Genomic DNA, 14,701 nt, shown 5'->3' with positions numbered 1-14,701 from the left:
AAGAAAATGTGCCATATGTGTGTGTGTGTGTGTGTGTGTGTGTGTGTGTATGGAATACTACAATAAACAATGGAAAGTTATTCATCCATAAAAAGGAAATCTTGCCATTTGTGACAACATGGATGGACCCTGAAAGCATTATGCTAAGTGAAATAAGTCAGACAGAGAAAGACAATTATATTTTTAAAACAAGCAAACAAAAAATCACAATCATATATACAGAGAACAGACTGGTGGCTGCCAGAGGCTTGGGCTGGAGGGTGGGTAAATGGATGAAGGAGATCAAAAGGTACAAACTTTGTTATAAAATAAAAAAGTCACAGGGATACAATGTACAGCATAGTGATTATAGTGAATAATGCTGTACTGTATATCTGAAAGTTGCTAAGAGTAGATCTTAAAAGTTCTTATTACAAGGAAAAAAATTTTGTAACTACGTATGGTGATGGATGTTAACTAGAGTTACTGTGATGATCATTTTAAAATATATACATATATTGAATCATTATGTTATATACCTGAAGCTAATATGTTATATGTCAATTATATCTCAATTCAGGGAAAAAAAAAAAAAAAAGGAAAGAAAGAAAAACTCAGGCCCAGAGATACTAAGTATTAAGTGACAGGTAGAGAATCATCCAGACTCTGAATCTGATACAACAAAATCCAAGCCTTCATACACCCAAGTTAATGTTCTTTCTATTATACCATGCCAGCTCCTTTGTTTCTGTTTCAAGCATTGAAACAGAATTGAGTATTTTTTGCTTTGTTTATGTTTATGCCCATTTAAAAAAATGAGAAGGAAAATAAAGGCCAAGGCAGGTAAAGGTTTAAAGTTTTCCGTGTTACTCAGTCTCAAATATTTTTTAAGCTTTGTTTACCAATGCAATACTTTTAGAGTTTATAACATTTATGCTTATTATCCTGTAGGGGAAAGGAAAAGCAAAACAACCTGTGCCTATGGACACACTGTCATATGCTTACTTCAAGTGCGCTGGTACTCATAACATCCACTGGAGGGAAGCAAACACTAGATTTTGAGCCTTACCTGCACTGGTGTTTCAGTTTCATGTCGAAACCCTTCAATCTGCTGCTGCTGCCAAGGAGCTATACTGTGAGAGTCCTCTGTAGTTCTACCTTCCAAAGGGTTTGTCCGCAACTGCTCAGTAAGCCACATCTGCGTCCTCACAGAAGGCTGAATGGGAACTCCACCTACTGCTTGTTGACCAAGCATTAAATATTTCGGCGGTTCAAAAGCCTCTGAGCTTGTCATAACGGGCTTGCTTTCAGGTAAGGCACTATATGTCATGTCTAAGGCCTGTCTCCTAGGAATGGAGGAAGAAGCTCTAAAGTCCTCTTTGCTGCAGCTCTCAAATTTATATTTGTTGTCCAGAGTTGATGGTCGTTTTTTATTTATTTCCTTGTCCTCTAGCTTAAGCATCTCCATACTGTCATGTAAACAGCTAGGTCCAATTGTCCTTAGTTGTGATGTTAAAGCCTTGTCTCTCCCTGTCTTTTCTAAACCTCTCCTTGACTCTTCTGTGTGCACAATGCCACCCTGGCTGCAGTTACCTGGGACAGTGAGTTTGGATAAAGATGACCATTTCCGGAGAGGCCGGAAGTCCTTCATGTCTAGTGAAGAGTCCTGCTCTCCCCTACTGTGGTTTCCCAATGTTTGCATAAGGCTTATACTCCATTTTGAGCCATCTGATGTCAATGATTCCCTATGTTTGGAAACTGAAGTGCTGGAGTTAGATGGCATGACATGGGCAGTAGGAAGAGTAACCAATGATCGACTAGGCTTAAAAGATAATGTGCCACTTGAAGTTGAATGATCTGGAAAGAAAAAAGAATGCCAAATTAGTTGTAATTAACAGAAAAAAAAAAAGAGGCAAAATGTAAAACGCCAAAACAAAAATCTGAACATGGTTTCCCAGCACAGGTTTTTCAGAGGCACTTTCATCAAAATGAGGGGCTTATTATTGTTACTATTATTACTCCTTTAAGTTTATCTGAAACAAATCAAACATACTTTCAAATATCATTTTCTAAAAACGGATACATAACAAAATATATGATCATCTGCCATCTACTTACAGATGAAAAATGACTGGGAAACAGGTTTATATTCATGCTATTTAAGTATTGTGCCTTAAAAGAAAAATCCATCTCTGCATTGAAAGGTCTTATTCATGATCTATCACTGAAGCCTCAGACACAACTTTATTAAAAAATCGTATCTCTTAGTGTCTTTCCTCAACTGTGGAAATAGAGGCCCAATATGAACATTTTAGCACCTCTCAAACTACAATTCAAATTAGAATATGGGTAAAGGTGATCCTGCAATAATGGAAAATAATCAGAAAGTGTTCTAGCAATATATTTGCAGATACAGAGTAGTTCCTACACTCCCAATCTCCCTTAATGGCATCATCAATAATATATTTCCCAAGCTAGAACACTTGGAGTCTACTTTGATTCCTATCTTTCTCTGCACATTTACTAAATCCCCATGTTGTACATTTATTTATTTATTTATTTATTTATTTATGGCTGTGTTGGGTTTTCGTTTCTGTGCACGGGCTTTCTCTAGTTGTGGTGAGCGGGGGCTACTCTTCATCGTGGTGCACGGGCTTCTCACTGTCGCGGCCTCTCTTGTTGCAGAGCACAGGCTCTAGACGCACAGGCTCAGTAGTTGTGCCTCAAGGGCTTAGTTGCTCCATGGCATGTGGGATCCGCCCAGACCAGGGCTCGAACCCGTGTCCCGTGCATTGGCAGGCAAATTCCCAACCACTGCACCACCAGGGAAGCCCACATTGTACATTTTTACTTCCAAAATGATTACATAGTTACTGCTGTAGGTCAGGCCTTCACATAATACTATCCTACACATAGGAACAGCTGTAGTAGGCTCTACGGAAGCCCAAAGGATAAATAAGGGCCTCTATACTCAATGGACTTACTATCAAGTACCAAATTAAAATCAAAGATTATCATTTTTATCACATGATATCTAGAAAGGGGATAGCGATTTGAAATGTAGGGGGAAAGGAGGTGGGTGGTGAAAGGCAACTTTTACAGTTTTTTCTGTATCTTTCCATGTTGTCTGACTCATAACAGAATATATTTAAATATTAGTTGTGAGCTTTGATACTGTTTTGAAGAAATAAAGTAATAGAAAAAGAAATGTTGAGAAAGTCATAAGAAAATTCAGATGAGAAAGACCCAGGCAAACTAATTAAAAAATGGAATTCCAATAGGTCTTTGCACAGAATTTATTCACCTGGAGATGAAAGGGGAAAAACATTATAGATGAAAGAATACAAGAAAAAGTAATATAGCAGACATTTACCATGTAACAGTTTCCCATCAGCTTCTGCAGAACCTTTTCATACTCAAGAAAATTCCCACATTACAAACCCAACCTCCCAAAATAAATTTTAGACCTTAAATTCCCAACATACCCCGCAACTATGATACAGACATTCAGAAGGACCTGCACAAGATTTGTTTGGAAGTGAGTCACATGAGAAAACAGGCTCAGTGTGGAGCTACCACGTTTGGCAACAACAGAGGCATTAGCCCCCAACAATGACAGCAGCAGAGGTGGCCAAACCAAGTTCTGGCCCAGAAGTGGCAGCAGTTGGGCAGCAATGGTGGTTTCCTCCAGTGGGGCCGGAGGGTGCCAGTTCTCAGAGGTGACTGAGGTATATTACCTGGAAGCTTAACCATAAGCCTGGCTCTCCAGCCCTCCTCAAAAATTCTGAGTTAACCAAATGCCCTTAAATAAATTCCTCATCTGCTCAATCATCCAGTCAGCTTCTTCACCTGATTCAGAACACTAACTGATCCAAGTATGAAGCCAGGAGAATATGGCCTCAAAAGAAGAAAAACAAATTATCCCATTTATCTGCAGTATGCAGCAAGTATCAAGAAAAGCTGCCCAAGATAATTCTTGAAAGGTAAATGTAAAGCAGAGCTGTGCAAATCTTCAAACGCCCTGCTACAGAAACAGCCTACCCTTCATTCGGCAAGAAATGTGACCTACCAAAAGTTTCCAAACAAAGGAGCAAGTGACATGACCAAAACTGTACTTAGGATGATTATTCCAGTAACTGCTGAGGACAAATTAAAGCAAAATGGTTGGCAGCAGGAAGATTAATGGATTATTATGGTAATCAGTAGAAGAAGGAAATAGAGAGGAATATGCTACTGAAGGTCAGTTCTAAATAGAAACAGAATAAACGACCCCCAAATTCTATGGAATATTGGTATTAATACATTACAGCACTATATCTACATCTATATATATGTGTTTGTGTTACTATTCCTAAAGGAATATTTGTATTAAAATCATCATAGCCTTTCAAAAATATCTTCAATTCTTTAAAAAACAAAAAATGAGTTTTATATCAAATTTAAAATTTTCAGACTTTTACATTTTTAAAAAGCTGTAAGTAAAGATGGTGTAAAGGCTAAGTGTAATATTTTTGAAATCAGCATTTTTAGATTCAAATCCTGGCTCTACCACTTAGTGGTTGCATGTTCAAACAAGTTATTTAACCTTCTTGCATCAGTTACCTCATCCATAAAGTAAAGAGGACAACAGTGAAGATTAAATGAAATAATACATGAAAAGGACTCAGAAGAATTCCAGGCAAAATAAAGACTATTACCAGAGACAAAGAAGGATACTACATAATGATCAAGGGAAAAAAAAATTGATTGATCAAGGGATCAATCCGAGAAGAAGATATTACAATTGTAAATACTTATGCACCCAACATAGGAGCACTTCAATACATAAGGCAAAAATGCTAACAGCCATAAAAGGGGAAATCAATAGTAACACAATCATAGTAGGGAACTTTAACACCCCACTTTCACCAATGGACAGATCATCCAAAATGAAAATAAAAAGGAAACACAAGCTGTAAATGACACATTAGACAAAATGGACTTAATTGATATTTATAGGACATTCCATCCAAAAACAAAAGAATACAGATTTTTCTCAAGTGCTCATGGAACATTCTCCAGGGCAGATCATATCTTGGGTCACAAATAAAGCCTTGGTAAATTTAAGAAAATTTAAATTGTATCAAGTATCTTTTCCGACCACAATGCTATGAGACTAGATATCAATTACAGGAAAAACTCTGTAAAAAGTACAAACACATGGAGGCTAAACAATACACTACTAAATAACCAAGAGATCACTGAAGAAATCAAAGAGGAAATCAAAAAATACCTAGAAACAAATGACAATGAAATCACGAAGACCCAAAACCTATGGGACGCAGCAAAAGCAGTTCTAAGAAGGAAGTTTACAGCAACACAATCCTACCTCAAGAAACAAGAAAAATCTCAAATAAACAACCTAACTGTACACCTAAAGCAATTAGAGAAAGAAGAACCAAAAAACCCCCCAAAGTTAGCAGAAGGAAAGAAATCATAAAGACCAGATCAAAAATAAATGTAAACCATTAGCCAGATTCATCAAGAAAAAAAGGGAGAAGACTCAAATCAATAGAATTAGAAATGAAAAAGAAGAAGTAACAACTGACACTGGAGAAATACAAAGGATCATGAAAGATTATTACAAGCAACTATATGCCAATAAAATGGACAACTTGGAAGAAATGGACAAATTCTTAGAAAAGCACAACCATCCAAGACTGAACCAGGAAGAAACAGAGAATATAAACAGACTAATCATAAGCACTGAAATTGAAACTGTGATTAAAAATCTTGCAACAAAGAAAAGCTCAGGAGCAGATGGATTGACAGATGAATTCTATCAAACTTTTAGAGAAGAGCTAACACCTATCCTTCTCAAACGCTTCCAAAATATAGCAGAGGGAGGAATACTCCCAAACTCATTCTATGAGGCCACCATCATCCTGATACCAAAACAGACAAAGATGTCACAAAAAAAGAAAACTACAGGCCAATATCACTGATGACATACATGCAAAACTCCTCAACAAAATACTAGCAAACAGAATCCAACAGCACATTAAAAGGATCATACACCATGTTCAAGTGGGGTTTATCCCAAGAATGCAAGGATTCTTCAACATACGCAAATCAATCAATGTGATACACCATATTAACAAACTGAAGAAGAAAAACCATATGATCATCTCAATAGATGCAGAAAAAGCTTTGGACAAAATTCAATACCCACTTATGATAAAAACCCTCCAGAAAGTAGGCACAGAGGGATCTTACCTCAACATGATAAAGGCCATATATGACAAACCCACAGCCAGCATCGTCCTCAATGGTGAAAAACTGAAACTATTTGCACTAAGACCAGGAACAAGGTAAGGTTGTCCACTCTCACCACTATTATTCAACATAGTTTTCGAAGTTTTAGCCACAGCAATCAGAGAAGAAAAAGAAATAAAAAGAATCCAAATCGGAAAAGAAGTAAAACTGTCACTGTTTGCAGATGACATGATACTATACATAGAGAATCCCAAAGATGCTACCAGAAAACTACTAGAGTTAATCAATGAATTTGGTAAAGCAGCAGGATACAAAATTAATGCACAGAAATCTCTTGTATTTCTATACACTAATGATGAAAAACCTGAAAGAGAATTTAAGGAAACACTCCCATTTACCATTGCAACAAAAAGAATAAAATACCTAGGAATAAACCAACCTAAGGAGACAAAAGACCTGTATGCAGAAAACTATAAGACACTGATGAAAGAAATTAAAGATGATACAAACAGCTGGAGAGATATACCATGTTCTTGGATTGGAAGAATCAATATTGTGAAAATGACTCTACTACCCAAAGCAATCTACAGATTCAGTGCAATCCCTATCAAACTACCAATGGCATTTTTCACAAAGCTAGAACAAAAAATTTCACAATCTGCATGGAAACACAAAAGACCCCGAATAGCCAAAGCAATCTTGAGACAGAAAAATGGAGCTGGAGGAATCAGGCTCCCTGACTTCAGACTATACTACAAAGCTACAGTCATCAAGACAGTATGGTACTGGCACAAAAAGAGAAGTACAGATCAAAGGAACAGGTCAGAAAGCCCAGAGATAAACCCATGCACATATGCTCACCTTATCTTTGATAAAGGAGGCAAGAATATGCAATGAGGAAAAGACAGCCTCTTCAATAAGTGGTGCTGGGAAAACTGGACGACATGTAAAAGAATGAAATTAGAACACTTCCTAACACCAAACACTAAAATAAACTCAAAATGGATTAAAGACCTAAATGTAAGGCCAGACACTATAAAACTCTTAGAGGAAAACAAAGGAAGAACACTCTATGACATAAATCACAGCAAGATCCTTTTTGACCCACTTCCTAGAGAGATGGAAATAAAAACAAAAATAAACAAATGGGACCCAATGAAACTTAAAAGCTTTGGCACAGCAAAAGAAAACATAAATAAGATGAAAAGACAACCCTCAGAATGGGAGAAAATATTTGCAAACGAAGCTACTGACAAAGGATTAATCTCCAAAATATACAAGAAGCTCATGCAGCTCAATATCAAAAAACCAAACAACCTAATCCAAAAATGGGCCGAAGACCTAAATCGACATTTCTCCAAAGAAGATATACAGATTGCCAACAAACACAGGAAAGGATGCTCAACATCAGTAATCACTAGAGAAATGCAAATCAAAACTACAATGAGGTATCACCTCACACCAGTCAGAAAGGCCATCATCAAAAAAATCTAGAAACAATAAATGCTGGAGAGGGTGTGGAGAAAAGGGAACCCTCTTGCACTGTTGGTGGGAATGTAAATTGATACAGCCACTATGGAGAGTATGGAGGTCCCTTACAAAATTACAAATAGAGCTACCATACGACCCAGCAATCCCACTACTGGGCATATACCCTGAGAAAACCATAATTCAAAAAGATTAATGTACCACAATGTTCACTGCAGCTCTATTTACAATAGCCAGGACATGGAAGCCACCTAAGTGTCCATTGACAGATGAATGGATAAAGAAGATGTGGCACATATATACAATGGAATATTAGCCATAAAAAGAAACGAAACTGAGTTATTTGTAGTGAGGTGGATGGACATAGAGACTGTCATACAGAGTGAAGTAAGTCAGAAAGTGAAAAACAAATGCTGTATGCTAACACACATATATGGAATCTAAAAAAAAAAAGGTTCTGAAGAACCTAAGGGCAGGACAGGAATAGAGATGCTGACGTAGAGAATGGACTTAAGGACACAGGGAGGGGGAAGGGTAAGCTGGGACGAAGTGACAGAGTGGCATGGACATATAAACACGAACAAATGTAAAACAGAAAGCTAGTGGGAAGCAGCTGTATAGCACAGGGAGATCAGCTGGATGCTTTGTGACCACCTAGAAGGGTGGGATAGAGAGGGTGGGAGGGAGACGCAAGGGGGAGGGGATATCGGGATATACGTACACGCACAGCTGATTCACTTTTTTATAAAGCAGAAACTAACATACCACTGTAAAGCATATACTCCAATAAAGATGTTAAAAAAAAAGAAATAGCTAAACTAAGTGATATTTTCAATATAACAGGCAAAAGGCTAAATATCCATGCTGTACAAAGAACTCCAAAAAAAAAAAATCCCCAAAACAAAACCCTAACAACCTAATTTTAAAGTAGGCAAAAGAAATCCATAAGCAAACCACAAAACAAAAAGCAAATAAAGAATACATGTTTAGGGCTTCCCTGGTGGTGCAGTGGTTGAGAGTCCGCCTGCCAATGCAGGGGACACGGGTTCATGCCCTGGTCCGGGAAGATCCCACATGCCGCGGAACGGCTGGGCCCATGAGCCATCACTGCTGAGCCTGCGCCTCCAGAGCCTGTCCTCCACAATGGGAGAGGCCACAACAGTGAGAGGCCCACGTACCACAAAAAAAAAAAAAAAAGCATACATGTTTAATGGAGGCAGCTGAGGTGTCCGTCGACAGATGAATGGATAAAGAAGATGCGGTACATATGTACAATGGAATACTACTCAGCCACAAGAAATAATGAAATCATGCCACTTGCAGCAACATGGATGGACCTACAGATTATCATATTAAGCGAACTAAGTCAGAAAGAGAAAGACGAATATCCTATGATATCACTTGTATGTGGAATCTAAAATATGATACAAAGGAACTTATCTACAAAACAGAAACAGACTTGCAGACTGTGGTTGCCAAGCAGGGTGGGGAGTAGTGGGTGGGAGAGGGATGGACTGGGAGTTGGGGATTAGCAGATGCAAACTAGTATATATAGAATGGATAAACAAGGTCCTATTGTACAGCACAGGGAACTATATTCAATATCCTGTGATAAACTGTAATGGAAAAGAATATGAAAAAGAATGTATAAATGTATAACTGAATCACTTTTCTGTAGAGCAGAAATTAACACAATATTGTAAATCAACTATACCTCAATAAAATAAATTTTTAAAAAAAGTTTGTTTTTCAAAAAAGATATTTCAACTCACTAAATAGAAGTACATTCCCTATCATATTCATAAAATTATTAAAGGCTGCTAATATCCTACGATGGTTAAGAACATAAATTGTTATAGCCTTTGGAAGAAGAGGGGCAATCTGTCTGTACACATCAATATTTAAAATATGCAAACACATAAGTAAATATATGTATACATGTGTGTATGTGTATGTAAATACATATATATTCATGGGCACAGAAATGATCTAGAGGAATATACCACAAATTTAATAAACAAAGGTAGAAAGAGGAGAAAAGGAGAAAGATGCTTTCACATTTTACTTTACACAATATCTTATTTTAATTACCATTTGGCCAAACTTCTGCAAAGGTTTTATTTTGTGACCTCAGAGAGTTTGAAATATCTCAAAGAACACTGTTACTAAAGTGTGAATTATGTATCAGGTGACTGTCTCACTTTCTATGTCACAGCTGAAACTTCTGAGACCAGAGATCACCAGTCCTGGGTGCTACTTTTATCTGATAACAGGCTAACCTCCTGTCTACCTTGGTAGCTCAGTATTTCCCAACTGCAGAGAAAATCAACAATTGGTGATAAAAACCAATTCCACATCAGACTAGTATTTACTCCTACAAATCTGAAAGCTACTGATAATATATGCTGTTCATAGAACATTACATTGAGAATAGAATTTACTCCAAAAGTCACTTATACCTGAAGTTCTCAAACTTTAAAATACAACAAACTTAGCTGGTATCTGGAGTCCTACTCCGAGAGATTCTCATTCAGTTAGAGTAAAGAGGGTCCAGGAAACATCACTTTTTAATAAGTGATTCTGCTGTTCTATTCACCACATCATTCCACCTAGGACTGATTCCAGTTCTGAAGCCTTCAAGTTTAAATATCTTAAGTTCAACCATCACCAGTATCCAAGTTTCACTGTAAAAACTGATTTACTGTGACATTCAGAATTCATTACTGTGAAAACTAAGGATTAAAATTCAGTCTACCCACATACATATGCACATACATACACATGCACATATATTATGCACCATGAATTAATGAACAAAGTATTAAATATTTGACAGTTTAAGTATCTGAAAAAAAGGACCATTCTATCTAAGAAATGAATCAAAACATAATTTATTTTGCCTAACAAAACACAATCAATTGGAGGTAGATGCAATGTGATTCCTAATGTGATTTCTTATACTACCTAATTGTAGCCACAAATCCCAAATGCAAGCTATTATGATGGCATCCAGCCCATATCTAAGTTAGAACAAGTGAAATCTAAAACCAGCAGAAGGCCGTCCTTTTAAAAACCAGAGGACATGGGACTTCCTGGGTGGCGCAGTAGTTAAGAATCTGCCTGCCAATGCAGGGGACATGGGTTTGAGCCCTAGTTCGGGAAGATGCCGCAGAGCAACTAAACCCGAGAGCCACAACTACTGAGCCTGCACTCTAGAGCCCGCGAGCCACAACTACTGAAGTCTGCACGCCTAAAGCCTGTGCTCCACAACAAGAGAAGCTACCACAATGAGACAACGAACAGTAGCCCCTGCTCGCCTCAACTAGAGAAAGCCCACGCACAGCGATGAAGACCCAATGCGGCCTAAATAAATAAATAAATTTATTTTTAAAATTTAAAAATTAAAAAAAACACAAAAAACCAGAGGACAGGGTTTATAGAGAGCACAGAAGAGCTAACGGTTTCAGACATAGGCCTAAATCATAGGCTTAAATCATAGGCCTAAATGTAACAGCTAAAACTATAAAACTCTTAGAAGAAACCATAGGTGTAAATCTTCATGATCTTAAGTCAGGAAGTGATTTCTTAGATACAACACCAAAAGCCCAAGCAACAAAAGAAAATAAACTGGACTTCAATAAAATTTAAAAATTTTTTGCTGCATCAAGAGAGTAAAAGGACAGCCCAAAGAAAGAAAATTTTTGCAATTACGCAACTGATAGGGACTTTCATCTAGATTATATAAGAAACACAACTCAATAATAAAAACACAAATAATCCAATTTAAAAATGGATGTGGAATTTGAGTAGTCATTTCTCCAAAGAAGATATACAGATGGTCCTATTAAAGCATACAAAAAGGACATTTTTGTTTGTCATTTTTAGGGAAATGCAAATCAAAACCACAATGAGACATCACTTCACACCTATTAGGATGGCTATCATCCGAATGACAGTAAGTGTCAAGTGTCTGGCAAGGATGTGGAGAAACTGGAACCCTCATATAATGCTGATGGGAATGTAAAATGGTGCCGCTGCTTAGGAAACAGTGTGGCAGTTCCTCAAAAGGTTAAACACAGTTACCATATGATCCAGCAATTCCACTCCTAAGTATACACCCAAGAGAAATGGAAACATATTCACAGAAGCATTATTCTTAACAGCCAAAAAGTCAGAATAATGCGATGTCCATCAAGTGATCAATGGATAAATGAAAAGTGGCACAATGGAATATTATCTTTTATTATGGTAATAAAAAGAAATGAAGTACTGATACATGCTACAACATGATGAGTCTTGAAAACATTATGCTAAGTGAAAGTCAGTCACAAAGGACGATATATTAGATGATTCCATTTATATGAAATGTCCAGAAAAAAGAAATTTATACAGATTAGTGGTTGCTTAGGGATGGGAGGGAAGATGGGGAGTGACAGCTAACAGACTTCTTTTGGGGAGGAGGGGGGCAGGCTAAAAAATGTTCTAAACTTAGACTGTGGTAATAGTTGAACAATTCTGAGAATATATTAAAAAGCATTAAATTGTATACTTTAAATGGGTGAATTGTATAGTATATGAATTATAGCTCATAAGAGATAGTGTGTATAACTTCTAATAAGCTAGAAGGAAAATGTCATGAAGAAAAAGTGAAACAAAAGAAGGCAAGAAGGAAAATACTTGAGAAAAGCAGACTATAAAGTATACAATATGATTTAAAATGCATCAAAGTTTAACAATCACAGTAAATGAATATCCACTCAAAAGACAAGAATTGTCCACATAATTTTTTTAATCTAGCTAAAGCTAAATGTTTACAGAAGATACACCTAAAATATGAAGTCCTATTTTGGCATTATGGTATCTGCATAGAGACTGAGAATGATTACATAAAAGAATTACACAGAAATAACTATCAAGAACATTAGGAAAAGTGTATGTCAGGTATCAAGATTATGAAAAGCATGGTTCCATGAACTGCTTGCTTTTATTCATTATATCTTAAGGATAGAGAGAAGCTTCTGTTTCCCTACTGCCAAACCTATGACCTATACTTTTAGCAACTGTACTTGATAGCAATAGTACACAATTCTGTACAAATCTTGGTTCTCACTTTGTTATTGTCTAATCATTATTACCGATCACCTTTTTTTCTTGAATATTTTATTTTTTTCTCAATTGTATTTTGTGAAGTCACTTCAGATCCTATTGAAGCAGAAAACGAGTGAGAAGTTCTAAAATTACTTGTTTAAAATAATTACAGAAGGCTACACTGTTCACAAATTAGTTCTCAAGCTCTTTTTGTACACTGTCTCTTAGCAACCATTCACAACAAACTAAGAAACTTCATTCTCTAAGTTTATATAAAACAAGATGAAAAGCTGGTTTTTAAAAAAGGGGGGCATTTCTGATCTCCAACCAGACTACTGGCAACTTAATTAAAGGACAATCTGAAGTACAATTTAAAGAGGTCAACAATTCAAAGCAAAACTAATTTTAGGGACTTCCCTGGTGGCGCAGTGGTTAAGAATCCGCCTGCCAATGCAGGGGACACGAGTTTGATCCCTGGTCTGGGAATATCACACGTGCCACGGAGCAACTAAGCCCGTGCGCCACAACTACTGAGCCTGTGCTCTAGAGCCCACGAGCCACAACTACTGATCCCACATGCCACAGCTGCTGAAGCTCACGTGCCTAGAGCCCATGTTCCACAACAAAAGAAGCCATCTCAATGAGAAGCCTGTGCACCACAACGAAGAGTGGCCCCCACTCACCACACCTAGAGAAAGCCTGCAAGTAGCAACAGAGACCAAACGCAGCCAAAAATTATAAATAAATAAATTTATTTTTTTTTTAAAAAACTAATTTTAAAAGCTGGTCAGTAAAAAAGCTCCTTTTCGTAGTTACACAAAAATTTTAGTTATTTTTTTCTTGAATGGCTTTTGAAATTTCATTCAACAGTACCATTTTCTAGATATCTCCTACTAGTTTCAATTTAGATTAAGTCTCATCAGGCAGTTTACTTGCAAAGAGCTAAAAGTGTTATTTCTCTCCTATAAAAATGGTTATAAATCAAATTGTAATGATCTCAAATTATGGGATGTGATTTTCAAAAATTCAAATTTTCTCAGGAAGAAAAACTGTAATTTATGACAGAACTGACAAGAAATTATCATTTGGTCCTCTAACCACTTGCATGTCTGGGGAAATGTGAAGTCATTAACCTCTTCCCTAAACCCATGGCTGTGCGACTGAAGGGCTTTTCCAGGTCAAAAGTACATGGGTTCATCACAGTTCTCGAAAATGGACTAAATTCAGCTCAGCTTGATCAGGTTCATATTCTACCAGGCCAAGAAGCAAAATGATATGAAAAAATGAGTGAATGAATAGACAAATGGATGGATGAACAACAATGAAGGTAAAAATGAGGGCCATAAAGATACAAGATATACCTCCAACAAACAATTTTAATTTCTGCAAATTTACTACAGCTGTAATGTTCTTATATGCCATGTTTAAATTGAAATATTTTAAGCAGTAAGGTAAGATTAACAAGAAAATTAAGTAGAGATGGGGAGCAAAGGAAAAGGGTTATTTGGTTTGCAAAAGAATATAAATCATAATTGTTTTGAATACTGCCTTGAAATTATTTGATTTCACAAGCAAAAAAGTATTCTGTGTATAACCCTTCACCTTTTTCCATATGCAAATGAAGAACTAAGTCCATAAAGGTTAAATTACTTGACCAAGTACAGATCTCAAAAGAGAATCCTGGTCTCCTGTTTCTCAGCCTAGTATTACCTATACTATCCTACACTACACCTCTCAGTTCTTCCTCTCTAGTTTCTCCCTTCAAGAACAGATATCTAACAGTGCGGTTAAGCGCAGGGCTTTAGAGTTAGACTTGAAGAATCTCAGCTCCACCACATGAACCACTGTATAAACCCAGATGTTATTAATGTCCTCTAAGTTTATTTTTCAA

General features: G+C 36.8%; 1 protein-coding gene across 1 annotated transcript in view; it reads right to left on the bottom strand.

Moving 5' to 3' along the window:
• Positions 1–14,701, bottom strand: part of CEP85L (centrosomal protein 85L) — a 151,760-nt gene that overhangs the window by 94,613 nt on the left and 42,446 nt on the right. Inside the window, exon 3 of the mRNA XM_082855459.1 lies at positions 1,049–1,836. Within this exon, the coding sequence (XP_082711585.1) occupies positions 1,049–1,836 (788 nt within the window). The remainder of the gene's footprint in view (positions 1–1,048; positions 1,837–14,701) is intronic.

The sequence above is a fragment of the Leucopleurus acutus genome (assembly GCF_964270905.1).
Source record: "Leucopleurus acutus genome assembly, chromosome: 15".
Lineage (NCBI taxonomy): Eukaryota > Metazoa > Chordata > Mammalia > Artiodactyla > Delphinidae > Leucopleurus > Leucopleurus acutus.
This window is presented reverse-complemented; position numbering and strand designations above follow the sequence as displayed.